Source organism: Chinchilla lanigera, unplaced genomic scaffold (assembly GCF_000276665.1).
Source record: "Chinchilla lanigera isolate Chin_1 unplaced genomic scaffold, ChiLan1.0 scaffold00071, whole genome shotgun sequence".
Classification (NCBI taxonomy): Eukaryota; Metazoa; Chordata; class Mammalia; order Rodentia; family Chinchillidae; genus Chinchilla; species Chinchilla lanigera.
In genome coordinates, this window is record NW_004955472.1 from 580,872 (window position 1) to 603,925 (window position 23,054).

The 23,054-nt window shown below is 54.7% G+C and overlaps 1 protein-coding gene across 3 annotated transcripts in view; it reads left to right on the plus strand.

Moving 5' to 3' along the window:
• Tln1 (talin 1) overlaps positions 1-22,805 on the plus strand; it is a 34,738-nt gene extending 11,933 nt beyond the window's left edge. For 2 of the 3 annotated variants that reach the window (XM_005401002.2, XM_013522935.1), the window contains exons 11-58: positions 283-384; positions 541-617; positions 800-980; positions 1,164-1,277; positions 1,362-1,470; positions 1,694-1,902; positions 2,061-2,159; positions 2,533-2,583; positions 3,118-3,285; positions 3,473-3,767; positions 4,346-4,512; positions 5,338-5,466; positions 5,616-5,732; positions 5,833-5,946; positions 6,144-6,278; positions 6,415-6,543; positions 6,717-6,819; positions 6,981-7,189; positions 7,601-7,720; positions 7,893-8,090; positions 8,299-8,438; positions 8,599-8,692; positions 8,770-8,859; positions 9,136-9,258; positions 10,555-10,698; positions 11,130-11,291; positions 11,525-11,665; positions 11,743-11,924; positions 12,111-12,243; positions 12,539-12,640; positions 12,723-12,893; positions 12,980-13,129; positions 13,233-13,334; positions 13,414-13,533; positions 14,242-14,388; positions 14,537-14,703; positions 14,859-15,042; positions 15,128-15,253; positions 15,346-15,462; positions 19,684-19,869; positions 19,976-20,083; positions 20,772-20,877; positions 21,051-21,175; positions 21,273-21,398; positions 21,525-21,587; positions 21,692-21,874; positions 22,016-22,144; positions 22,256-22,805. In XM_005401002.2, the coding sequence (XP_005401059.1) occupies positions 283-384; positions 541-617; positions 800-980; positions 1,164-1,277; positions 1,362-1,470; positions 1,694-1,902; positions 2,061-2,159; positions 2,533-2,583; positions 3,118-3,285; positions 3,473-3,767; positions 4,346-4,512; positions 5,338-5,466; positions 5,616-5,732; positions 5,833-5,946; positions 6,144-6,278; positions 6,415-6,543; positions 6,717-6,819; positions 6,981-7,189; positions 7,601-7,720; positions 7,893-8,090; positions 8,299-8,438; positions 8,599-8,692; positions 8,770-8,859; positions 9,136-9,258; positions 10,555-10,698; positions 11,130-11,291; positions 11,525-11,665; positions 11,743-11,924; positions 12,111-12,243; positions 12,539-12,640; positions 12,723-12,893; positions 12,980-13,129; positions 13,233-13,334; positions 13,414-13,533; positions 14,242-14,388; positions 14,537-14,703; positions 14,859-15,042; positions 15,128-15,253; positions 15,346-15,462; positions 19,684-19,869; positions 19,976-20,083; positions 20,772-20,877; positions 21,051-21,175; positions 21,273-21,398; positions 21,525-21,587; positions 21,692-21,874; positions 22,016-22,144; positions 22,256-22,381 (6,573 nt within the window). In that variant the 3' untranslated portion in view covers positions 22,382-22,805. The remainder of the gene's footprint in view (positions 1-282; positions 385-540; positions 618-799; positions 981-1,163; positions 1,278-1,361; positions 1,471-1,693; positions 1,903-2,060; positions 2,160-2,532; positions 2,584-3,117; positions 3,286-3,472; positions 3,768-4,345; positions 4,513-5,337; positions 5,467-5,615; positions 5,733-5,832; positions 5,947-6,143; positions 6,279-6,414; positions 6,544-6,716; positions 6,820-6,980; positions 7,190-7,600; positions 7,721-7,892; positions 8,091-8,298; positions 8,439-8,598; positions 8,693-8,769; positions 8,860-9,135; positions 9,259-10,554; positions 10,699-11,129; positions 11,292-11,524; positions 11,666-11,742; positions 11,925-12,110; positions 12,244-12,538; positions 12,641-12,722; positions 12,894-12,979; positions 13,130-13,232; positions 13,335-13,413; positions 13,534-14,241; positions 14,389-14,536; positions 14,704-14,858; positions 15,043-15,127; positions 15,254-15,345; positions 15,463-19,683; positions 19,870-19,975; positions 20,084-20,771; positions 20,878-21,050; positions 21,176-21,272; positions 21,399-21,524; positions 21,588-21,691; positions 21,875-22,015; positions 22,145-22,255) is intronic. The other variant, XM_005401004.2, reaches the window with a different exon arrangement.
• Positions 22,806-23,054: the final 249 nt, after the last annotated feature.

Sequence of the window (23,054 nt, forward strand, 5' to 3'; positions counted from 1 at the left end):
TGCCTGTAATAGTAGCACTCAGGAGACTTGAGGAAGAAGGATTGGCATGAGTTCAAGGCCAGCCTGGGCTACATAGTGAGTTCAAGGGCAGCCTGAACTACATAATGAGATCCTGTCTCAAAAAATAAAACAAAAAAGCAGGAGGGTGAAAGAGGTGGGCTTCTTCCTAGAGGGCTGTTGGCATGGGAAGGCATCCTTATCAGCTCAACCATGGGGCTCCTTCCTCCCCTTTTCCACCCTAGATTCTAGCTTTCCCACTAAGTCCCCACCTTGTCACCCTAGGACTTTGGGGATTACCAGGATGGCTACTACTCAGTACAGACCACTGAGGGGGAGCAGATTGCACAGCTCATCGCTGGCTACATCGACATCATCCTTAAGAAGGTGAGTGCTGCTGCCCAGCCTTCTGTCTGTGACCACCCCCCAGTCATCGAGAAAGAGGGACCCGTGTTCTGGAACACAGCTCACTGTGGAAAGAAGAGACTGTCTTTCCCCACTGCCTCTTCCTTAATTTCCCCAACATTTTCTTCTTTCTTACAGAAAAAAAGCAAGGATCACTTTGGGCTGGAGGGAGATGAGGAGTCTACTATGCTGGAGGACTCGGTGTCTCCCAAAAAGTAGGAAGGGAGTTGGGCCGGTCCCAGGGACAGGGAAGGCAAGGCGTGACTGCAGAGTTGTTTCCTTACGAGGTCTCGTGAGGAGACCTCACAAACCCAGATCCCAGGGCCTGCAGAGGTGGTGGAAATGGGCAGCGTGGGGATGAGTCCTCTGTGTGCCCCATGGTCCTTCCTGTCTCCAGGTCGACAGTTCTTCAGCAGCAGTATAACCGGGTGGGCAAAGTAGAGCATGGCTCTGTGGCCCTGCCTGCCATCATGCGCTCAGGAGCCTCTGGTCCAGAGAACTTCCAGGTGGGCAGCATGCCACCTGCCCAGCAGCAGATTACCAGTGGCCAGATGCACCGAGGACACATGCCCCCTTTGGTAAGAGCACCCTCACTTCCACTGTGGAGCCCATGACCGCCTCCTGCCTTCCACTGGGCCTAGCCAGGAGGTGGGCTGTCTTCGTGCATTCCTATTTGTACTCCTCTCCCTGGTTCTCCTTTACGTCCTCTTTTCCCTAAATGTTCCACCCTAGTCCTGCTTACTGTTCCTCTTGTTTTTTAGACTTCAGCCCAGCAGGCCCTCACTGGAACCATCAACTCTAGCATGCAGGCTGTGCAGGCTGCTCAGGCCACCCTAGATGACTTTGACACTCTGCCGCCTCTTGGCCAGGATGCTGTGAGTATGGGCCAGAGGAGAGGCCAGTGGTCCTAAAGCTAGGACTCCAGGAGTAGATCCTGAGGTTGCTCCTCCTCTTCATAGGCCTCCAAGGCCTGGCGTAAGAACAAGATGGATGAGTCAAAGCATGAGATCCATTCCCAAGTAGATGCCATCACCGCCGGTACCGCCTCTGTGGTGAACCTGACGGCAGGTAAGCCAGATGCCAACCTGTGTGTGTGTGACGGGGAAGGAGGAGCAGGCGTGTGCGAGCGTGCGTGTGACTGGCTTCGTGTGTGACTGCACCTTGACTCACTGGAAGGCTCTGTGTGTACAGTGCTCTCCAGACCCGTGTGTGACTGACTGGGCGTGACAGTGCTCCTCCCCTCGCCTGTCACCAAGCCTGTGCCACCTCCTGCTGCTCTCTCTGCCCTCAGGCGACCCTGCAGAGACGGACTACACCGCGGTGGGCTGTGCAGTCACCACTATCTCCTCCAACCTGACGGAGATGTCCCGGGGGGTGAAGCTGCTGGCCGCCCTGCTGGAGGATGAAGGCAGCAGCGGCCGCCCCCTGCTGCAGGCGGCAAAGGGCCTTGCAGGGGCAGTGTCAGAACTGCTACGCAGTGCCCAGCCAGCCAGTGCTGAGGTCAGGGGCCACAGTGCCGGGCTGAGGGTAGACACGGGGTTCGAGCCCACAGAGGGGCAATTCAAGTTGCAGGGTGGAAGTGTGTCCCAGGGGCCTCTGAGACCCATGGGCATGTGACTAGGGTTGGGCAGCTTCTGACAGGTGTTCACTCTCCACAGCCCCGTCAGAACCTGCTGCAAGCAGCTGGGAACGTGGGCCAGGCCAGTGGGGAGCTGTTGCAACAAATTGGGGAAAGTGACACTGACCCCCACTTCCAGGTTGGTGACTTACTCAGCCCCCAAAACCCCCGCTTCAAGGAGGTAACTCTGATTCTGAATCCAGCCCCTAGTTCTGTGCTTCCATGAATTGACCCCTCCAAACCATCCTGAACCTCAATGTCCAGGGATTGCAGTCTCTTTTTTGGGGGGATGAGAATTGAGACTTAACCTCCTAAACTTAACCTACTAGTTTACTCGTGGCCATCACTGGTGATACTCTTAGCCCTGTCTTCTGTGTATGCAGCCCTGGTCCCAGATTGAGGCTACCTTGAGCCAACCTCACCACCCTAAGGAAGGTGGTCCTCCACCTCTCCCTCTCCCCACTCCACCCCAGTTGCCTCAGCTGACTTTTCATCCTGGATTTCCCATGCAGATATGTGCACCCAGAGGGGCTGGGGTTCGACCTCCCCCCGATTCCCCTACGGTAACGGCCTCTGGCCTGGGCCTTCCCAGCTTGGTTCTCTCTGAGCGCATACACTCGTTTCTGCACTGCTCCCCCAGCCTCCCGGGGAGCAGAACATGATGGGAGACAGGGAGGCCTGCCCAAGGCAGGGTTGGGAAGTGGAATTAGGTAGGACAAGACCATGTTCTTGAGACTCCAGGATGACGGCTTGCAAACCAAGATTGAGAAGAAGCTGAGAAAAGAAGCTAGAGGTGGGAGGGACCCGAGAGGTCCCGCTGTACCAGCACCAGCCCTCCCATCGCCGTCCGAGTGTATCCGCCTCAGGCATTTGCCCCGTTGCTGTAGGCGGTGTTTCTTTTGGTGTGGGTTTGTTCCTTGGTAGGGGTTCTGTCCTGCTGAGTGCTCACGGCAGGGGCTGGGATCGGTTCTGGTTGCTCCTGCACACACTGTCTTCTGATTGGTGCTGATGGGAATAATGAAGCAGCTTATGCCTCAAGACATGTCCAGGGATCCCAGGCTCCATCTCAGGTCACGCTAACTACTGTTTGCTCACAGGATACTCTGATGCAGCTGGCCAAAGCAGTGGCGAGTGCTGCAGCTGCCCTGGTCCTTAAGGCCAAGAGTGTAGCCCAGCGGACGGAGGACTCGGGGCTTCAGACCCAAGTGATTGCCGCAGCCACACAGTGTGCACTGTCTACCTCCCAGCTGGTGGCCTGTACCAAGGTGAGCCCAAAGGTTGCTGTAGCCAGTGCCTACTGCTCATGCTTCCGCCCTGCCCTGAGCCTTCATTTCGTCCTTTGGCTCTCAAGGCCTCGTTACCCTTCCCAGTGATGACTTTGAGGACCACAAACCCTCCATCTCGTGACTTCTTTCCCTTGCCTCCATGTCTTGCCATTCCGTTTCCCCACAGGTGGTGGCGCCTACAATCAGCTCACCTGTTTGCCAAGAGCAGCTAGTAGAAGCTGGGCGACTAGTCGCCAAAGCCGTGGAAGGCTGTGTGTCTGCCTCGCAAGCAGCCACAGATGATGGGCAGCTGCTGCGAGGAGTAGGAGCAGCAGCCACAGCTGTTACCCAGGCCCTGAACGAGCTGCTGCAGCACGTTAAAGCCCATGCCACAGGAGCTGGGCCTGCCGGTCGTTACGACCAAGCCACTGATACCATCCTTACTGTCACTGAAAACATCTTTAGCTCCATGGGGGATGCTGGTAAGGACACCCACCCCCACAAAAGCAGAAACCCCTGGGAGATTCCCACCGCCCATGGGATGTTCCTGTGTGAACCCACCCTCCCCCTTACGGTCTCAGCACAGTGTGGCCTTGCCAGCCATGCAGCCACGAGCGCATTGTTGGCTCCAGGAAACCCAGACACCTCTATTTCCCCATCTATAAAGCAGAAACAAAAGCCCTGTTCTGACACATTTGCATTATTTAGTGAATATACCAGAATATACTTGGAAATACGGGGAAAGTGGCATAATTAACCTCCACTCCACCCCCAAAACCCTTTACAAACAATCTCATTTTTCTCAAATTTCCTGCTGAAAATACCCATTGGAGACTGTCCTCCCTCCCATAAGGACTCAATGGGAAATCTGCTCTCCAAGATCCTAAGCAAGTCTAGAAAAAATAACTAGAGCAATCACCTGAGAACATACAAGAGTTTTTCTCTTTTGCTGAAAGCCGCATTTGCCTTGTCTGTACCACTCCCCCGCCGCCCTCCTGTCTTCACCCCAGCACCCTCTGTGTCTCTGGCTTTCTCACCTAACTGTCTCTTGTGCTGTTAGGGGAGATGGTGCGACAGGCTCGCATCCTGGCCCAAGCCACCTCAGACCTGGTCAATGCCATCAAGGCCGATGCCGAAGGGGAGAGTGACCTGGAAAACTCTCGCAAGCTCCTGAGCGCTGCCAAGATCCTGGCTGATGCCACAGCCAAGATGGTAGAGGCTGCCAAGGTACCAAACCTGCTGTGCAGGTTCTGAAGGGAACTAGGTCTATGTGGAGGGTCTCAACTGGGAGGGACACCCCAGAAACGCAGAAAATGTAAAAAGAACAGATAAGGGGACACTCAGGAAGCAAACAAACCCCCTGGCTTCAGGTGAGCAATGACCCTGGTTTTCAGCCCATGTGACTCCCAGGGTATCCACTGCCTGTGGCAGGTATCCATATTCTTTTTCTTCCTTTAAGTTCAAAGTCTGCTGTTGCTACTTTTCCCCACATTGCTGCCACCTTCTGCTTGGCATTTCTCCTTCTTGCTCTGCTGTGAAGGCACATAGGTCTTCAGTCCCAAGGGTCTCCATGCTAGCGTTACAGAGAAAGACGAGGCATCAGGACAATGAGACATGTGCAGAGGAGCATTGGAAGGAAGTTACAGAGATTGCAAGGGATTTGCAGAAAGATACGGTTCCCTGCTTAAGAGTTGTGGGATCTTTTCTCAAAGTGAATCCTCCTTTTCCCAGGGAGCCCTGCTCACTCCACTCACCTATAGCATTCTGGGTGCTCTTTAGGAAGTAGTGCAAGGCACAAGAAGAGGAAGAATGGACAGTTTACCCTAAAAAAGGGATTCAGCGTCACAGAGGGAATCCATGTACCCAGGGCCATCCCGCTGGCCTTCTGAAGGCAGTCAGTTCCTCTCTGCAGTGATCGTCTTTCACTGTGGGTAACTAAGAAGTGACCTCAGGAAAACAAGTGAATTTTAAGCTGAGTTAGAGGGGGCAGAAAAGAGCTTAATTGGGGTCCATGGAGATGGCGGGTGATGACTGTTGCGCCGCCTTTCTCAGGGGGCAGCTGCTCACCCTGACAGTGAGGAGCAGCAGCAGCGTCTTCGGGAGGCGGCTGAGGGGCTCCGCATGGCTACCAACGCAGCTGCACAGAATGCCATCAAGAAAAAGCTGGTGCAGCGCCTGGAGGTAAGGTTGGGAAGTCAGCCAGAGCAGAAATGGCTGCTATGGGAGGAAGGAGCCAGGAGGGACATGCAGGGAGTCGACGTTTCCTCGGAAAATAGTGTGAACTTGGAGGGCCTGAGCTTGAGCTTGCCCTGACTACTCTGTCCTCACAGCATGCAGCCAAGCAGGCTGCAGCCTCGGCAACGCAGACCATTGCTGCAGCTCAGCACGCAGCTCCTACACCCAAGGCTTCCGCAGGTCCCCAGCCTCTGCTGGTGCAGAGCTGCAAGGTGAGTCTCCAGGAGGCCTGTGGTTGGGCAGAGGAGTAGGGAGAGGAGGCCTTTTCCCCAGGCTGTGGAGAGGTGGCGCTCATGACATTTCCACCTACAGGCTGTGGCAGAGCAGATTCCACTGCTGGTGCAGGGTGTCCGAGGAAGCCAAGCTCAGCCCGACAGCCCTAGTGCCCAACTAGCCCTCATTGCTGCCAGCCAGAGCTTCCTGCAGGTAAGGCACCCTCGCCCACTTCTCAAACCAGACCCTCTGCACCTTTCCAAGATGCTATACCTACTGCAGTTTGAATGCCTATTGGTAGCCTGTGCTAATACAAGTCCCCGCGGTCACCATATCCTGACCATCATTGGTCCCTGTACATGAGCCCGGAGAGGATAGTGTACCTCATCTGCCGACCTTTTCCCCAACAGCCGGGCGGGAAGATGGTGGCAGCTGCAAAAGCCTCAGTACCAACAATTCAAGATCAGGCTTCCGCCATGCAGCTGAGTCAGTGTGCTAAGAACCTCGGCACCGCGCTGGCTGAACTCCGTACTGCTGCCCAGAAGGTATGGGAGATGCGGGAGAAGCAGTAGGGTGATGGAATCTGTATGGAACAGCCTCAAGCAAGGGTGACCCTGTAATCTGCAGCTTCAGTGCGATACCATACCTCCTACACCCAGAACCCCTTCTTACCTGTCACAGGCTCAGGAAGCGTGTGGGCCTTTGGAGATGGATTCTGCGCTGAGTGTGGCACAGAATCTAGAGAGAGACCTGCAGGAAGTAAAGGCAGCAGCTCGAGATGGCAAACTGAAGCCCTTGCCTGGGGAGACAGTGAGTATTAAGACCTCCTTACACAAACCCTGAAGTCTGCTGGCCCGTCTCTGCTGCAAAGCTGCCCTGAACCTCGACTTAAACTCCCAGCTGTCCCCAGCTGCCCTGGCAGGTGCCTTTTTCTCACTTCCTCCTTCCCTGAGCCCGGTTTCCTCCCGCCCACTTACCCATAGATGCAGAAGTGTACGCAGGACCTTGGCAACAGCACCAAAGCTGTCAGCTCTGCCATCGCCCACCTGCTGGGGGAGGTTGCCCAGGGCAATGAGAATTACGCAGGTATGTGGGCTCAGGGCCAGGAAGGGAGTGTACAGGGGTGGGGATGAGGGGAAGTGGGAGCCAGGTGCGGGATGGGGCTGACAGGAAGCTGTGGGGATCAAGGCTTGCCATGAGGGTGCCTTTCCCTTCCCTTCCCTTCCCTTCCCTTCCTCTTTCCCTAGGTATTGCAGCTCGGGAGGTCGCAGGTGGGCTGAGGTCATTGGCCCAGGCTGCTAGGGGTGTAGCTGCCCTGACATCAGATCCCGCGGTGCAGGCCATTGTGCTTGACACTGCCAGTGACGTACTGGACAAGGCCAGCAGCCTCATCGAGGAGGCAAAAAAGGCAGCCAGCCATCCCGGGGACCCTGAGAGCCAGCAGCGGCTTGCCCAGGTCAGGTATTGGGAGGAGCCGCTGCCCTGCTCACCCCAGGTCCCTTCAGAACCCTTCCACCCCCAACCCTGCAGTGCCAAGTTGGGGCAAACATTTCTGGGCTTCACCGGCACTGACAAAAGGACATCTCAGGTTGCTCACAAAAAATCATCTCGGGAATATACCCTTCTCTTTCTTGGAAGAAGTCTTGGAAGAAGTGTCTCAGTTGGATTAAGGCACATGCCTAGCTAAGTGCCAAGTTTGAAAAAGTTTGATCACTATTGCTAGAGGCCCTAACTTCAACCTGTTCAACTATTATATCCCCTTTTGCATTTTTGGAGGCTGGAGAGCTGGCTATCTCCTGTGTCCTGAGGAGGAGGGAGGGGTCTTACAGCTTGTTCCCACTTTGGCAGCCCTATCTTTTTACTTCAGGTGGCTAAAGCTGTGACCCAGGCGCTGAACCGCTGTGTCAGCTGCCTACCTGGCCAGCGAGACGTGGATAATGCCCTGAGAGCAGTCGGAGATACCAGCAAGCGACTCCTCGGTGACTCGGTAGGAGGACAGAGGCGTGGAGGGAACAGAAGTCAGCGAACTCAGCGCCTTCCCTCCCCACTTCAGGACTGCTTCGGCCCGGCCTTCCCAAGCCCACCCCCGCCCACTGTGCCCCAGTCATGTGCCCCCTCCCCTCCGTTCCCAACTCCTCCCTTGCCTCCTTCCTCTGCAGCTCCCTCCCAGCACTGGGACATTTCAAGAAGCTCAGAGCCGGTTGAATGAAGCTGCTGCTGGGCTGAATCAGGCAGCCACAGAACTGGTGCAGGCCTCCCGGGGAACCCCTCAGGACCTGGCTCGAGCCTCAGGTCGATTTGGACAGGACTTCAGCACCTTCCTGGAAGCTGGCGTGGAGATGGCAGGACAGGCGCCGGTATGAAGAAGCAGGGGGTTCTGGTGCATGATCCCTTCAGGAGCTGAACTCTACGGCAGCTGGGTGACCATAGAGTCTGGACGTGCCCCTGGCTCCTTCCCATCTCCAGTCCTGAGCAATACTTGAGTGTCTGGGAAAGAAGATCCTTTTATAGAGGGAGATGAGAAAGAACAGGACAGTGTATGTATGACTTTCTCACTTCCAACAGAGTCAGGAGGACCAGGCCCAGGTTGTATCCAACTTGAAGGGCATCTCTATGTCGTCAAGCAAACTTCTTCTGGCTGCCAAGGCCCTGTCCACAGACCCTGCTGCCCCCAACCTCAAGAGTCAGCTGGCTGCAGCGGCCAGGTAAGCGGGAGCTGAGGAGCCCAATCCTGGAACATGTGAGAGAAACTGGGGAAGAAGCATTTTATGAGAGGGACAAGGAAAAGGAAAATAGCTGGAGACGTCCCACGAACACAGGACCCGGGAATGGTAGTCCATTCGCTTGCCCTTCGGTTCCCCCCAGGGCAGTGACCGACAGCATCAACCAGCTCATCACCACGTGCACTCAGCAGGCACCCGGCCAGAAGGAGTGTGACAATGCCCTGCGGGAGCTGGAGGTAGGCACCTGGCAGGCCAGTGGGGGTCAAGGTTCAAGAAGGCGCCTTGGGTCTCACGTCTCCCTCCCACTACACAGACAGTGCGGGAGCTCCTGGAGAACCCGGTCCAGCCCATCAGTGATATGTCCTACTTCGGCTGCCTGGACAGCGTCATGGAGAATTCCAAAGTAAGTTAGCTGGAAGCCCAGGCAGAAAGAGGGCAAGAAAATGGAACTAACCACCTGGGCATGGTGGCACATGCCTGTAATCTCAGCACTCAGGAAGCTGAGGCAGGAGGATCACTGAGTTCAAGGCCAGCCTAAGCTACATAGTGAGTTCAAGGCCAGCCTGAACTACAAAGTGAGACCCTGTCTCAAAAACAAACAAAAAAGATGAAACTACAGCATGATGCCCTAGTACTTAAAGAACATTATCTGAACCTTCTGATACCTTCTGTTCCTCAGGTGTTGGGTGAGGCCATGACTGGCATCTCCCAAAACGCCAAGAATGGGAACCTGCCAGAGTTTGGAGAGGCCATTGCCACAGCCTCCAAGGCTCTCTGTGGCTTCACCGAGGCGGCCGCACAGGTTATCTCCCTGGGATGGGTCCCTAGAGCAGCCCCTGCTTTCCCTCCCTGTGCGCCTCTGCCTGACTCACTTGTGGATAAATCCGGGAGTTCTTGTCTACAAAGCCAACTCCCTTGAACCTGGAGTTTTCTCCCTCCTGAGTTGGACGTATTTGTCAGCAGTTATTGAACACCAGGGATTCTGATCACTGTAACCCCTAAACTTTGGTGCTTTGGTTACGATTACACTCTCTAACCACAAGGCCATTTTTATTAAAATGGCACATCACAAAATTTTGTTACTGGAGGCACTTCTTCACTGTCTTCTTCTACCTTACCAAGTATAAAACTGCCTAGAATTTCAGAATGTCTGCTTTAAAACACAAGTACTTGTGGCAGAGTGACTTGAGAGTTCATCTCAGACTTTGGCCCTGAAAGCCTGCCACTGTGCTGCTGTTCCCTCGTCTTCGCCACCGCCTGCTACACTGGGTGCCCTGTGTGTGGCGTGACTTCTTCTGGGAAAGCACAAGGAGGAAAAAGCAGAGCTACTATGTGTTACTTGAAGTAGGAATCAAATATTACAATGCTGTCAACCATTATACCTCTCCCTTCCTGCTTTCCCAGTCTCTGAAGTTTGGAAGTATTATCAGTGTTAATTAGCTTAACAGCCTCTAGTTCTAAAGCCATGTTGTTTTGGGGTTTTTTCAGTTTTTGTTTTTTTGTCTTTTTGAGATAGGGTCTCGCTATGCAGTTCAAGTTGACCTTGAGCTCACTTTGTAGCCCAGGCTGGTCTTAAACTCATGACAGTCCTCCTGCCTCAGCCTCCTGAGTGTGTTTTTGTTTTTTGAACAGAGTCATTTTGTTGCCCAGGCTGGCCTCAAAGTCCTGGGCTCAAGTGACCCTTCTGCCCCAGTACCTTAAATAGCTGAGCCACCACACCCACTCTGTCTCTGTCTGTCTCTCTCAGACTTTTTGTTTCATCTTTTATATAATTCTAAGAATCATTTTAACCATTTCAAATTTTTTTCTTCTACTTGCAGTAAACTATACTTTTCCCCCAGTGATACACACACACACACACACACACACACACACACATACACACACACACAATTTTGCTCTTAATCTTCTGAAACGTTTGAAAAAATTTAACGAGAGTTTTTTTCTCTTTTATAGTATAACTCTAGTTCATTACTGTGCCTCTAGTAATGTAGAACTCAGGAGAGTAAGGCCTGTTCTCTAAACTTAGCCCCCTTGCCCCCACTCTTCACTTCCCGGCCATGATCTATATTCCTTACGCAACTCCTCTTTCTCTCAGGCGGCTTATCTGGTTGGTGTCTCTGACCCCAACAGCCAAGCAGGACAGCAAGGGCTGGTGGAACCCACTCAGTTTGCCCGTGCAAACCAGGCAATCCAGATGGCGTGTCAGAGTTTGGGGGAGCCTGGCTGTACCCAGGCACAGGTAACACAAGGGAACAGGTACCGTGGGCAAAGGGAAGAGATGGACTAGACCCCAAGGGAAAGAGGGAGGTGGAGCACACGCTGGGGAGGAGAGGGAAGGGGCCTGCCTCTGACCTTGCACACACAGCCTCTGCCTCTGTGCCCTTGCCTTCCACGTTGCTCATGGTTCTCCCCGTCGGTGCTGAGTTCACAACTCCCCTAGGGACGTTTCAGCTTATTCTCCCACTTGCCCTATTTTGGTTTCTCCCCATGCGTATATCTCCTTTACGTCCCACTCCCTATACCTGGTTCACCTTGAGGCGTCTCCCAAACGTTGACGTAGAAGTAACTGTCTGCTCCTATGTAGACTTCCACAAGTGTCGCGCTGCACCCGCCATGGTCTGCACCCTCTTTCCTGCCTTCACCCTGACTCTCGCACGTCTGTCTCCATAGGTGCTCTCTGCAGCCACCATTGTGGCCAAACACACCTCTGCGCTGTGTAACAGCTGCCGCCTGGCTTCTGCCCGGACCGCCAACCCTACTGCCAAGCGCCAGTTTGTGCAGTCAGCCAAGGAAGTGGCTAATAGCACAGCCAATCTCGTCAAGACCATCAAGGTTCGTAGCATTCGAATTCCCATCATCACCTGACCTATCTCATCTCCTGTCCCTCAAGTCCCCCACTCATCCTCGGAAGCGTTCTGCCAGGTGCCCTCTGCCTGAGCCCAAGTCCTTTCCTACCCCGGCGGAGCGCTGCCGGCCTTCCCCGTCCTCTGAGCCCTGCAGGGAGGTCTGGGCGTCACCCGCTGTGCCTGTGGGCTGAGCGCGCAGGGCCTCCCCGTGCCTTGCAGGCTCTAGACGGGGCCTTCACGGAAGAGAACCGTGCCCAGTGCCGAGCAGCAACAGCCCCTCTGCTGGAAGCTGTGGACAATCTCAGCGCCTTTGCCGCCAACCCCGAGTTCGCCAGCATTCCCGCCCAGATCAGTCCTGAGGTGAGGCAGTGGGAAGGCCCGCACATCACCTCTTCCGAAGGGTTACCACACTCACGTGCTGCCTTCCCCCTCCCCAGGGCCGGGCCGCCATGGAGCCCATTGTGATCTCTGCCAAGACAATGTTGGAGAGCGCTGGGGGACTCATCCAGACAGCCCGGGCCCTAGCCGTCAATCCCCGGGACCCCCCACGCTGGTCGGTTCTGGCCGGCCACTCCCGGACGGTCTCAGACTCCATCAAGAAGCTTATCACAAGCATGAGGTACTGAGGGCTGGAGAACCAGTGTGGCTGGGAGACAAACACTGCGGCCAAGTACAGTGGGTGAACACTTGTGCAGTTCTGTGGGGGGTGTTAAGGACACTTGTTCCAGACTTGGACACAGGGCAGTGCTAGGCTAGCCTTGTCTACGGGGATGTTTTCGGTGTGGGACCTGTGCTGCTTCTGCAGGGACAAGGCCCCGGGGCAGCTGGAGTGTGAGACAGCCATCGCAGCTCTGAACAGCTGTCTGCGGGACCTAGACCAGGCTTCTCTTGCCGCGGTCAGCCAGCAGCTTGCTCCCCGTGAGGGAATCTCTCAAGAGGTAGGAGGAGGTTGTGTGTGGGAAGGGAAATGTCTGACTTAGAGAAGATGGGGCTCGGGGAGCTGGCGTCACAGAGATGGCAAAAGGCGAGGGCGTGCCTGGAGGGCGAGGAGGTTCTCTGTGAAGTAAGCGGAGGCTGGGAGTGTAGCTGTGGTAGACCATGTGCTTAGCACACGCCAGGCCTTGGGTTCACCCCCTGTACCAAAAAAGCAAACAACAAAAATTGAAAGAGTGGAATTGTTTGCCAGAGGGCCCTATAGTCACAGTTCAGTGCTGGTGTCCACTTCCTCTCCAGGCCTTGCACACTCAGATGCTTACTGCAGTGCAGGAGATCTCACATCTCATTGAGCCGTTGGCCGGTGCTGCCCGGGCTGAAGCCTCCCAGCTGGGACACAAGGTACCCAGGGCGACACGTGAGGAGTCCAGAGGGAAGGGAGAGAGACACAGCGCCTGAGCCCTGTTTCAACCCCCTGCCTCAGGTGTCCCAGATGGCCCAGTACTTTGAGCCACTCACCCTGGCTGCAGTGGGTGCTGCCTCCAAGACCCTGAGCCACCCACAGCAGATGGCACTTCTGGACCAAACTAAAACGCTGGCGGAGTCTGCCCTGCAGTTGCTGTACACTGCCAAGGAAGCTGGCGGTAACCCCAAGGTAGTGAGGGCGTGGGGCTGCTGCCAATGAGAAGTGAAGGAGGAGAACCTGCAGGGCTCCCTTCACCTTACTCACCTGCCCCACAGCAAGCAGCTCACACCCAGGAAGCCCTGGAGGAGGCTGTGCAGATGATGACAGAGGCCGTGGAGGACCTAACAACAACCCTCAACGAGGCAGCCAGTGCTGCAGGGGTCGTTGGTGGCATGGTGGACTCCATCACCCAGGGCATCAACCAGGTTAGTCATGGGGTGCTTTGGACACAGAGGCTACTCTGGCCCAGGGCTCGAGCACAGTGGCCGAGACCTTGACAGTCTGCCCTTCCTCCATCCTCCCTCTCAGCTAGATGAAGGACCAATGGGTGAGCCAGAAGGTTCCTTTGTGGATTACCAGACAACTATGGTGCGGACAGCCAAGGCCATCGCAGTCACTGTACAGGAGATGGTGAGTTAGGGAGTTCTTAAGAGGACTCCCTCTGAAGAGCTGAGTTTGGACAGAGCCTCACTTCTTCCGTTATTGCTAGGTGACCAAGTCAAACACCAGCCCTGATGAGCTGGGCCCTCTGGCCAATCAGCTGACCAGCGATTATGGCCGACTGGCCTCTCAGGCCAAGCCTGCAGCTGTGGCTGCTGAAAACGAAGAGGTAAGCATGGAGGCAGCGCTGACCTTCGCCTCCCCCCAGACAGGAAGTCCAGGGCATGCCCCCCTGCCACCCGTCAGCCTCAGGTCTGCCCTGCCCTCGTCCTCCCCTGACTGCCGTAGAAAGGGCAGCCCAGACTCAGGCTGCTGCACCGCGGAGTGATCTGGGCCGTGTGTCGGGACCAGGGTGTGAACCTCCAGTCACAGGGTTAAAGGAGACGGCTGTCTCGATCCTGCCTCTCGCGCTTCTCCTCACCCTTGTCCGGGCCTGTGGCTTCTCCCCTGCTGTGTGCAAGTGCGCATCCCCTCTGTTCCTTCTCAGTTCTTCCTTGTTGCAAATTGATGAAGGTCGTCCTTCTCCAGCTTCCTGGCTTTCCAAGAAAGCCAGCAGTTGGATCTTAGCAGGCCATACCTCACCTCCACCCACCAAAGCCTTCCCAGTCTCCTGTGGGTCAGGCTGTAATCCGTGGCCCTCTGATTCAGATCCTCAAGCATGAAGTGCTTCTCTCCTTCCTCCACCCTGTGCTTAACACAGCCCTCACCAGCTGGCCTCTGTATGCTGTTGTTGCCATGTGTGGGAGGGGACCTCCTGCCTAAAGGGTTTGAAACCAGAGAAGTCTGTGCGGGAGCTTGTTCTCACAGCCCGGTCAGCCCTTGGTAACCGCGGCACGTGCGGGCCCCCGTGCTGCTCTGAACCCTCCTCCTCTCGCAGATAGGTACCCACATCAAGCACCGAGTGCAGGAGCTGGGCCACGGATGTGCCGCTTTGGTCACCAAGGCGGGCGCCCTGCAGTGCAGCCCCAGCGATGCCTACACCAAGAAGGAGCTTATAGAGTGTGCCCGGAGAGTCTCTGAGAAGGTGACTGCTCTTCCTGTGGGCTGTGAGACTGGCTTCACAAGCTGGGGTCTTTCCCGCCCTCCTCCAGCTTTCCCAGCCCTCTTCTCTCAGCCTTTTCCTGGGTAATCCTTCCCTTTGACATGGCACCGTGCAACTCTCCCCACTCCAGGTCTCCCACGTCCTGGCTGCACTCCAGGCTGGGAATCGTGGCACGCAGGCCTGCATCACAGCAGCCAGTGCTGTGTCCGGTATCATTGCTGACCTCGACACCACCATCATGTTTGCTACGGCTGGCACGCTCAACCGCGAGGGTGCTGAGACCTTCGCTGACCACCGGTGAGGAGAGGGAACTGGCCAGCCGGAGGCAGACCAGCAGTGGGAAGAGGCAGGATACAAATAGCTCACTGGGGAGAACCTGGGTCGGGAACCTTGGCCCAGCTGGAGTGGGTAGGGAGACCTGAGGAACGCTGACTAGGCTGAGCTTCCCGCAGGGAGGGCATTCTGAAGACTGCAAAGGTGCTGGTAGAGGACACCAAGGTGCTGGTGCAGAATGCAGCTGGGAGCCAGGAGAAGTTGGCACAGGCTGCCCAGTCCTCTGTGGCCACCATCACTCGCCTTGCTGACGTGGTCAAGCTTGGTGCAGCCAGCCTAGGAGCTGAGGACCCTGAGACGCAGGTATCTACCTAACCTTCCTAAGTCTAGCGAGAACCACTTCCTGTTCCCTTTCCTCCAAAAAACCAGCGTCACCTCCCTCCCACAGGTGGTGCTGATCAATGCAGTGAAGGATGTAGCCAAGGCCCTGGGAGACCTCATCAGTGCAACAAAGGCTGCAGCTGGCAAAGTCGGGGATGACCCCGCAGTGTGGCAGCTCAAGAATTCTGCCAAGGTCGGAGGAAACAGGCAACATCAGCAAGGGGCCAATAAAATACTTCCTCCTGTTCCTCAAAACAGTCCCTCCCCACTTCTGTGATATTGCAGGTGATGGTGACAAACGTGACGTCACTGCTCAAGACCGTGAAGGCTGTGGAAGACGAGGCCACCAAAGGCACTCGGGCCCTGGAGGCCACCACAGAGCACATCCGGCAGGAGCTGGCGGTGAGCACGCATCTGGGCGTCGCCGACTGGAGTCGGAGGACACCCGAGATAGGGACAGGGCGCCTCACAGGCGAAGTGTCACACACCTCCTCTCCCGCTGCAGAACTTCTCACGTGATGTACACGTCCGGCTTCTCTCCCTCACCTGTTGGCACCTTAGCGATGAGAACTCTGCTCTCACCATCCTCCTCCTCGCTTGTCCCGTCACCAAAGGCCTGCTGCTTGCCACATCCAGCAGCCTTTTCTTGGCCTTCATCCTCCAGCACCCCCGTGTCCCCACAGCATTTGACTGTTCATAAGCCCATCTTTGACATTCCTTGTACCTTTGGCCTTCATTTTGCTTTTTTTTTTTTTTTTTTTTTGATGGGGGCTTTTACATCCGCAGGATGGGGGCTTTTACATCCGCAGTCCTTTTATGAGACAGGGTCTTGCTACATTGTCTAGGCTGGGCTTCAGCTTCCAGTCCTCCTGCCTCAGCCTCCCACTGTGCTGGAATTGTAGCAGTGTACCACGTGCCCTGCTTCCTTTGGCTTTCTTAGCACCGGTCTTTCCTCTTGTTTCTCCAACATCTCTTCAGCAGCAGCTACTGAATCACCGCTAACTTAGTAAATGTAGTAGCAATTCCAGAATTGTACAGCCTTCCTCAGGCCTTCTATTAGGGGAGTTTACACTTTTTTTTCATCTTTTTGAGACAAGGTTTCGCTATGCAGTTCAGGCTGGCTTTAAACTCACTTTGGAGCCCAGGCTGGCCACAAACTTGGCAGCAATCCTCTTGCCTCAGCCTACTGAGTGCTTGGATTATGGACTGTGCCACCACGCCTGAACCTGAGTCTGTACTTTCATTGTCATTCTCTAAGAAGTTGATTTCCAGTTCTGAGTTTCTCTCTGTTGCCTGTTGGCATCCAGTTCTGCATGATGCATCACTTCTATGCATGGCAGTCATGGCAACCCCCAGTTGTTTTATCTTTTGAGAAAGTGTCACTATGCACTTCAGGCTGACCTCAAACTTGAGGCAGTCCTCCTGCCTCTGCTGGGATTACAGGCATGCACACATGCACACCACACCATACTTAGCAACCCCCAGTTGTGAAGATTCTGCTTCAGTCTTCTTTCACCTCACTGCCCTCACATGCTGGCACTGCCAGGCCCTCAGCTCCCCTTCTCCATTCCTTCTTTTTTTTTAGTACTAGGAGTTGAACCCATCAAGGGCTGAACTACATCCCCAGCAATTTTTATTTTGAGACAGAGTCTCACTAAGTAAGGGCCCTAGAGTGGGCTAGAATTTGAGATCCTCCTGCCTCAGCCTCCCAGAATGCTGGGATTACAAGTGTGCACCACCACCTGTGGCTCTCCATTCCCTCTCTGTCCACAGCCTTGTTCAGACTTTGGTTAGCTCTCCCGCACTTTGCCAGCTGTACCAACTTTCTGCCTGGTCTCCCTGCTGTCAGTCTCTACCATTCTCCTCTCTAATATTGATCTTTGTAATTCTACTCTCTCTCTTTTTTTTTTAGGCGGGGAGGGTACTGGGACTCAAACCCATGACCTGGCACTTGCCAGGCAGGTGCTACACCACTGAGCTAAACCCCTTGCCCATCTTTCTAATTCTGAATTCTGCCTGGCAAGTGCAAGGTCCTGAGTTTGATTACTGGTACAAAAAAAAAATTCTGAATTCATCTTTCTTATGTTGTTTTCACCTCTTTGTGGCGATGTCCAAATTGGAACTCCTAATTTTCTGCCTCTAAAAGCTGATCCTTCCCTGGTCTTCCCTATTCAGTAAATGATCCTCTGAATGACTTGGCTCCTGAAGCCAGAAGCAGCTTTAGTGTCTCTGAGGTCTCCTCAGCCTGTCAGCAAGGCTGGTAGTGCTCCCTTCTGTCCAAACCATCATCAACCCAGAGCTGGATTTATACGCTATTCTGTTTGATCTGTACACTTAGTACTTGCATCTTCCAACCCATTTTTTCTGCACAGTAGCCAGAATTACCATGTTCTTTTTTTTTTCTCTTTAGTTGGGGTTGAGGCAGGGTTTTGCTAATATCATCAGGCTGCCTTGAACTCACTATGGAGCCCAAGCAGGTCTCGAAGTTGCAATGATCCTCCTGCCTCAGCCTCGCAAGTGCCAGGATTACAGGCATGTGCCACCACACCTAGTCCTCAGAATTAAAAACAGAAATTGGGGTTGGGATATAGCTCAGTGTAGAGTCCATGGCTAGCATACATGAAGCCCTGGGCTGAATGCCTAGCACTATAAAACAATAATAGTAGTGATTTTCCGTATGTGTAAAAGATTGTGTCACTTCACTTCTTTAAGCCCACTAGCCCCTGCCCACTTCCCCAGTGTGTCACTCCATTTTTCTTTCTCCACTGTGATCCCATGGACTCTGTCAGAACAGGCCAGGCTTTGTCAGCTGAAGGCTGGCATTTGCCACTGGCTTCTTTTTTTTTTTTTTTTGTACTGAGAATCGAACTCAGGACTTGCGCTTGCCAGGCAGGCGCTTATGCCGCTGGCTTGTTGAACATCTGGCTGCTTCTGATTCTTTAGCTTTAATGTCACCTCCTCATGCCCTCCCTAAGGTCCTATCTGAAATACGCTTTTTTGTGTGTGTGGTGCTGGGATGGAACCCAGGGCCTCACACATGAGGCAAGTGCTCTACTGCTGAGCTACATCCACAGCTACAGGGCTTCCTCTTTATTTCTCATTGTAACTCTCACGTCTCTCAAAGCCCCGCCACAGTTCTGTGTTTCTCACCTGTTCATTGCCTGTATCCAAAACTAGACAGGAAGCCGCACGAGAGCAAGTACCTGGCCGCCCTCATCTCCCAGTGTGTCCCTACCCGGCACCTCACTCAGAAGCTGCCACCCTCATTTACTAACGTTGGATGATTGGCACATACGTCAAAGTGTTGTTGTGAATTTCACATATGGAAAATTCCAAGCCAGGCGTGATGGCACATGCCTGTAATCCCAATACTCAGGAGACTGAGGCCAGGAGGATCACAAGTCAGCCTGGGCTACATGCTACATAGTGAGACTTTGTCTCAAGAGAAGAAAAAGAAACCCAAGTTCTTTACTCTGGTACTGAAGAGTTGAACAACCTTTTCTCTACCATTCTTGTATTCTAGAACGTTCCTTGATCCCTTCCACTTGACATCTTGATTATTTATGTCCTACCATTTACCAAAAATGGCTTCCTGTATATAGTTTATCTTTATCTCTTAAGATACACTTCCTCAGGGGCTGAGGATTTAGCTCAGCAGCACAGTGCCTGCCTGGCAAGTGCAAGGTCTTGAGTTCGATTCCAGGTACTGGAAAACAAACAAACAAAAAAAAAAGATGCACATCCTTTTTGGTCCACTTTTTTTTTGGAGGTGGGGTTTCACTGTGTACTTCAGGCTGCTCTTGAACTCTGGCAGAGAATGGCCTTGAACTCAAAAGTAATCCTCACGCCTCAGCCTCCAAAGTGCTGGGACAACAGGATAACAGGCATGTGGCACCATGCCTAGCTCATTTTTGTTCCACTTCTGTCATACATCCCTTCAGGCGTTCTTTGTAATTTAGGAATGAAAGCCCACCCAAAATCTATAACTTTCTTTTTTTTTCTTTTTTTTTGGTAGTCCTGGAAATTGAACCCAGGGCTTCTTCGTACATGATAAGCACTATGTTCTTCCACTGAGCTATGACCCCAGTCAAGAGCTGCTGCTGCTATTTTTAATTTGAAACAAACCTTCCCCAATACTTAAGTTAGAAGTGATCAGCTGCCTTCTGTTACTCTCCTAGCTATTATATAGGACCATCTGCAAGAATTTGACCCACAAGCCAGATGTGGTGGCACACACCTGTAATCCCAGCACTCAGGAGGCTAAGGCAGGTGGATCACTGAATTTGAGGCCATCCTGAGCTACCTAAAGTTCAAAGCCAGCTTTAACTACATAGTAAGACCCTGTCTCAAAAAAGAAGAAGAAAAAACCTTTACCTACAGTAAGTTCTCTGTGGCAGTTTATTGAAGGAATACAAGGATGAACAAGTCACATCACACAAAGACAGGGTGCTGAGGGGCTGGGGATTTAGCTCAGCTGCACAGCGCCTGCCTGGCAAGCACAAAGTCGTGAGTTTGATTCCCGGTACCGGAAAAAAGCCAAAAAAAAAACACCAAAAGACAGGGTGCTGAATTATCTTATAGTCTCAGTCACTACAAAGTCTTTCTTCTTCTTCTGCCCAACAGGTTTTCTGTTCCCCAGAGCCACCTGCCAAGACTTCTACCCCAGAAGATTTCATCCGAATGACCAAGGGTATTACCATGGCGACAGCCAAAGCTGTTGCTGCTGGCAACTCCTGTCGCCAGGAGGATGTCATTGCCACAGCCAATTTGAGCCGCCGTGCTATTGCAGATATGCTTCGAGCCTGCAAGGTAGGAGTGCTGGTCGTGAGACAACTTGGGGCAGAACAGGAGGGAGCAGAACTCCGGGGCTTGGGCGATCTGGGGCCCGGAAGCTAACACACTACTCTGGGCACAGGAAGCAGCGTATCACCCAGAAGTGGCACCTGAAGTACGGCTTCGAGCCCTGCACTTTGGCCGGGAGTGTGCCAATGGCTATCTGGAACTGCTGGACCATGTGCTACTGGTAAGGACGGCGTTGTTTGCACCTCCTCTCGGCACCCCCAGTACACAGTCCTGCTGGGTGTGGTGGCACACACCTGTAATCGTAGCACTCTAGGAAGCTGAGGCAGGAGGATCACAAGTTTGAATCCAGCCTGGCCAACTTAGTGACATTGCAAGACTCTGTCTCAAATTTAAAAAATTAAAAAGGGCTAGAGATACCGTTCAGTGCAAAAGCCCTGGGTTCCATCCCCAGCACCACAGAATACCCCACAGTTCTCTTCCCAGGAGCCTCAGACTTGGTTACTTTTTCCCCAGATCCCCTCCCTACTGTACCATCTGTTTCCCAAATCTGTTCATGTTTCCAAGGCTCCCTTCCTCTGGGGCCCCACCATTCTTACTGTTGCTCTCCCACTCACCTCTTCCTCTTTTCTGTCTGCACTCTTCTACCTGGCCTCCCTCCCTCTGCCTTCGTCATCTCCTCCTTCTCACTTCACCACTCTTGCTCCTTGTCAGCCGGTGAGTGGCAGGCCCCACTCTGCACGGTGTGCGCATGCTGTGTGGCGTGGCTGGGAAGGTGGGGCACTGTGGAGCGCGGTGCCGCTCTGTGGAGCACTGTGCTGTGGGCGCCCCAGGGCGGGCGGTCAGGGGCATGGTTGGCCCTGCTTCCTGGACCGGGCAGAACCTGAGATCTCATGCTTTTCGTTGCCCAGACTCTGCAGAAGCCAAACCCAGAACTGAAGCAGCAGTTGACGGGACACTCAAAGCGAGTGGCGGGTTCAGTCACTGAGCTCATCCAGGCTGCTGAGGCCATGAAGGGTGAGGGGTGACCAGGAACGGGGGTGCGGGCCTTGCTGTGGTGTGGTCTCTGCTTCCTGGTTGCACGGCGTGAGCTAGCTCTCCCGCGACAGTTCCCGCAGGTGATCCGAGCTCACCAGTGCTTCTGGCTTCCCTCCTCTGCCTCAGCCCCCTCGTTTCCCCTCCATCCCTAGGAACAGAATGGGTGGACCCAGAGGACCCCACGGTCATTGCTGAGAATGAGCTCCTGGGAGCTGCAGCAGCCATTGAGGCTGCAGCCAAAAAGCTAGAGCAGCTGAAGCCCCGGGCCAAACCCAAGGTCAGTCCTGCCGCTTCGCCCACCTGCATGACGAGAGGTCTCTACCTTTGGTTCCCGCACTGACTTTGCATGTGCACCCGGTCTCCCCTCACCGCAGGAGGCAGACGAGTCCTTGAACTTCGAGGAGCAGATCCTGGAAGCTGCCAAGTCCATTGCAGCGGCCACCAGTGCACTGGTGAAAGCTGCATCCGCTGCGCAGAGGGAGCTGGTGGCTCAGGGGAAGGTGAGCTCTTAAACACTCGGGAGAGGAGAGCAGGGCAGCAGCTCTGTGATCCGCTCTCATCCTCAGCCGAGAGGCTTCAGAGTGGGGAGAGCGTGGGTCTAAGTAGGCGCTCCTCCGTCCTCCCAGGTGGGCGCCATCCCCGCCAACGCACTGGACGATGGGCAGTGGTCCCAGGGCCTCATTTCTGCTGTGAGTGTACAACGCTCGGTCTCTCTGAGTTTGGGAGACTTGAAAAGGCTGTGGGGGGAGGGTAGGCCGAGAGGCGTATTTTAACGCGACTCTCTCTGCCTTAGGCCCGGATGGTGGCTGCAGCCACCAACAACCTGTGTGAGGCAGCCAACGCAGCTGTCCAAGGCCATGCCAGCCAGGAGAAGCTCATCTCCTCAGCCAAGCAGGTAGCCGCCTCCACGGCCCAGCTCCTTGTGGCCTGCAAGGTCAAGGCTGACCAGGACTCAGAGGCCATGAAGCGGCTGCAGGTGAGGAGCCCTGACCCACCCCGCTGCCGCTCGGTTGTATTGCTTTAAACCGTCCCCCGGAGGTGGGCACTTAAGGAGGGGGTTGAGGGAGAGTCCCCGCACAGCCCCGCCTGAGCTCTCTTGCCCTTTGGCCCCACACAGGCTGCTGGAAACGCAGTGAAGCGGGCCTCCGATAACCTGGTGAAGGCAGCCCAGAAGGCTGCGGCGTTTGAGGACCAGGAGAATGAGACGGTGGTGGTGAAGGAGAAGATGGTCGGGGGCATTGCCCAGGTGAGCCGCTCTGAGGGGCACTGTCGGGAGCACCCACCTTGCCCGTGCTGTCCACCGGCCCTCTGCCCCGCAAGCACACTCTCTGAGTGGGTCTGGCCCTTCGCCCCGCAGATCATTGCGGCGCAGGAAGAGATGCTTCGGAAGGAACGAGAGTTAGAGGAGGCGCGGAAGAAGCTGGCCCAGATCCGGCAGCAGCAGTACAAGTTCCTGCCCTCAGAGCTTCGGGATGAGCACTAGAGAAGCCACTTCTCCTCGGTGCAGACCCAGCCCAGAGACTGCCCGCCGCTACCAAAGCCTCTGTGCCGTCGGGGCCCACCCCGCACTCGCCAAGTGCCTGCCAGACCCCGGGCCAGGCCCTGCCTAGACCCGCTGCACACCCACCCTCCCTTCCAAGTGCCTTTGTGCCCTAGGGCCCCCAGTGCCTACCCTCCCCCGAGTATTAATGCTCCAAGAGTATTATTAACGCCGCTGTACCTCAGTCTGAACCTGCCAGGGCCCCAGCCCGCTGCACCCTGCCAGCAGCTTCCCGCCAATGCCCACAGCCTTGTCCGCTCAACTCATCCTTTTTTGATACTTTCTGTCTCCCAGCCCAGCTACTTCTGGGACTGCGGGGTTGTAAACCCCAAGCAGTCACGCTCCAATAAAGGTGATTCTACCTAGACACTTGCCTGGCTTCTCGAGGAGATGAAAGATTCCTCCCCGGGCAGTGGGGAGGGTGCTGTCACCCAGCTGAATCCGGATGCGTGGAAGCAGCAGAGGCCCAGCAGTGTGCCCTCGCAGGCCCTTGACCTCCTTAGCCCTGAAGTCACCCTCGCTGGGAAGACGTGCCTGAGAAGCCGTGCTGTTCTTGTTGTCACCACCCTAGCCAGCACCTAAGCCTCACCAAGGCAGTTTTGTCTCTGGGACAGCA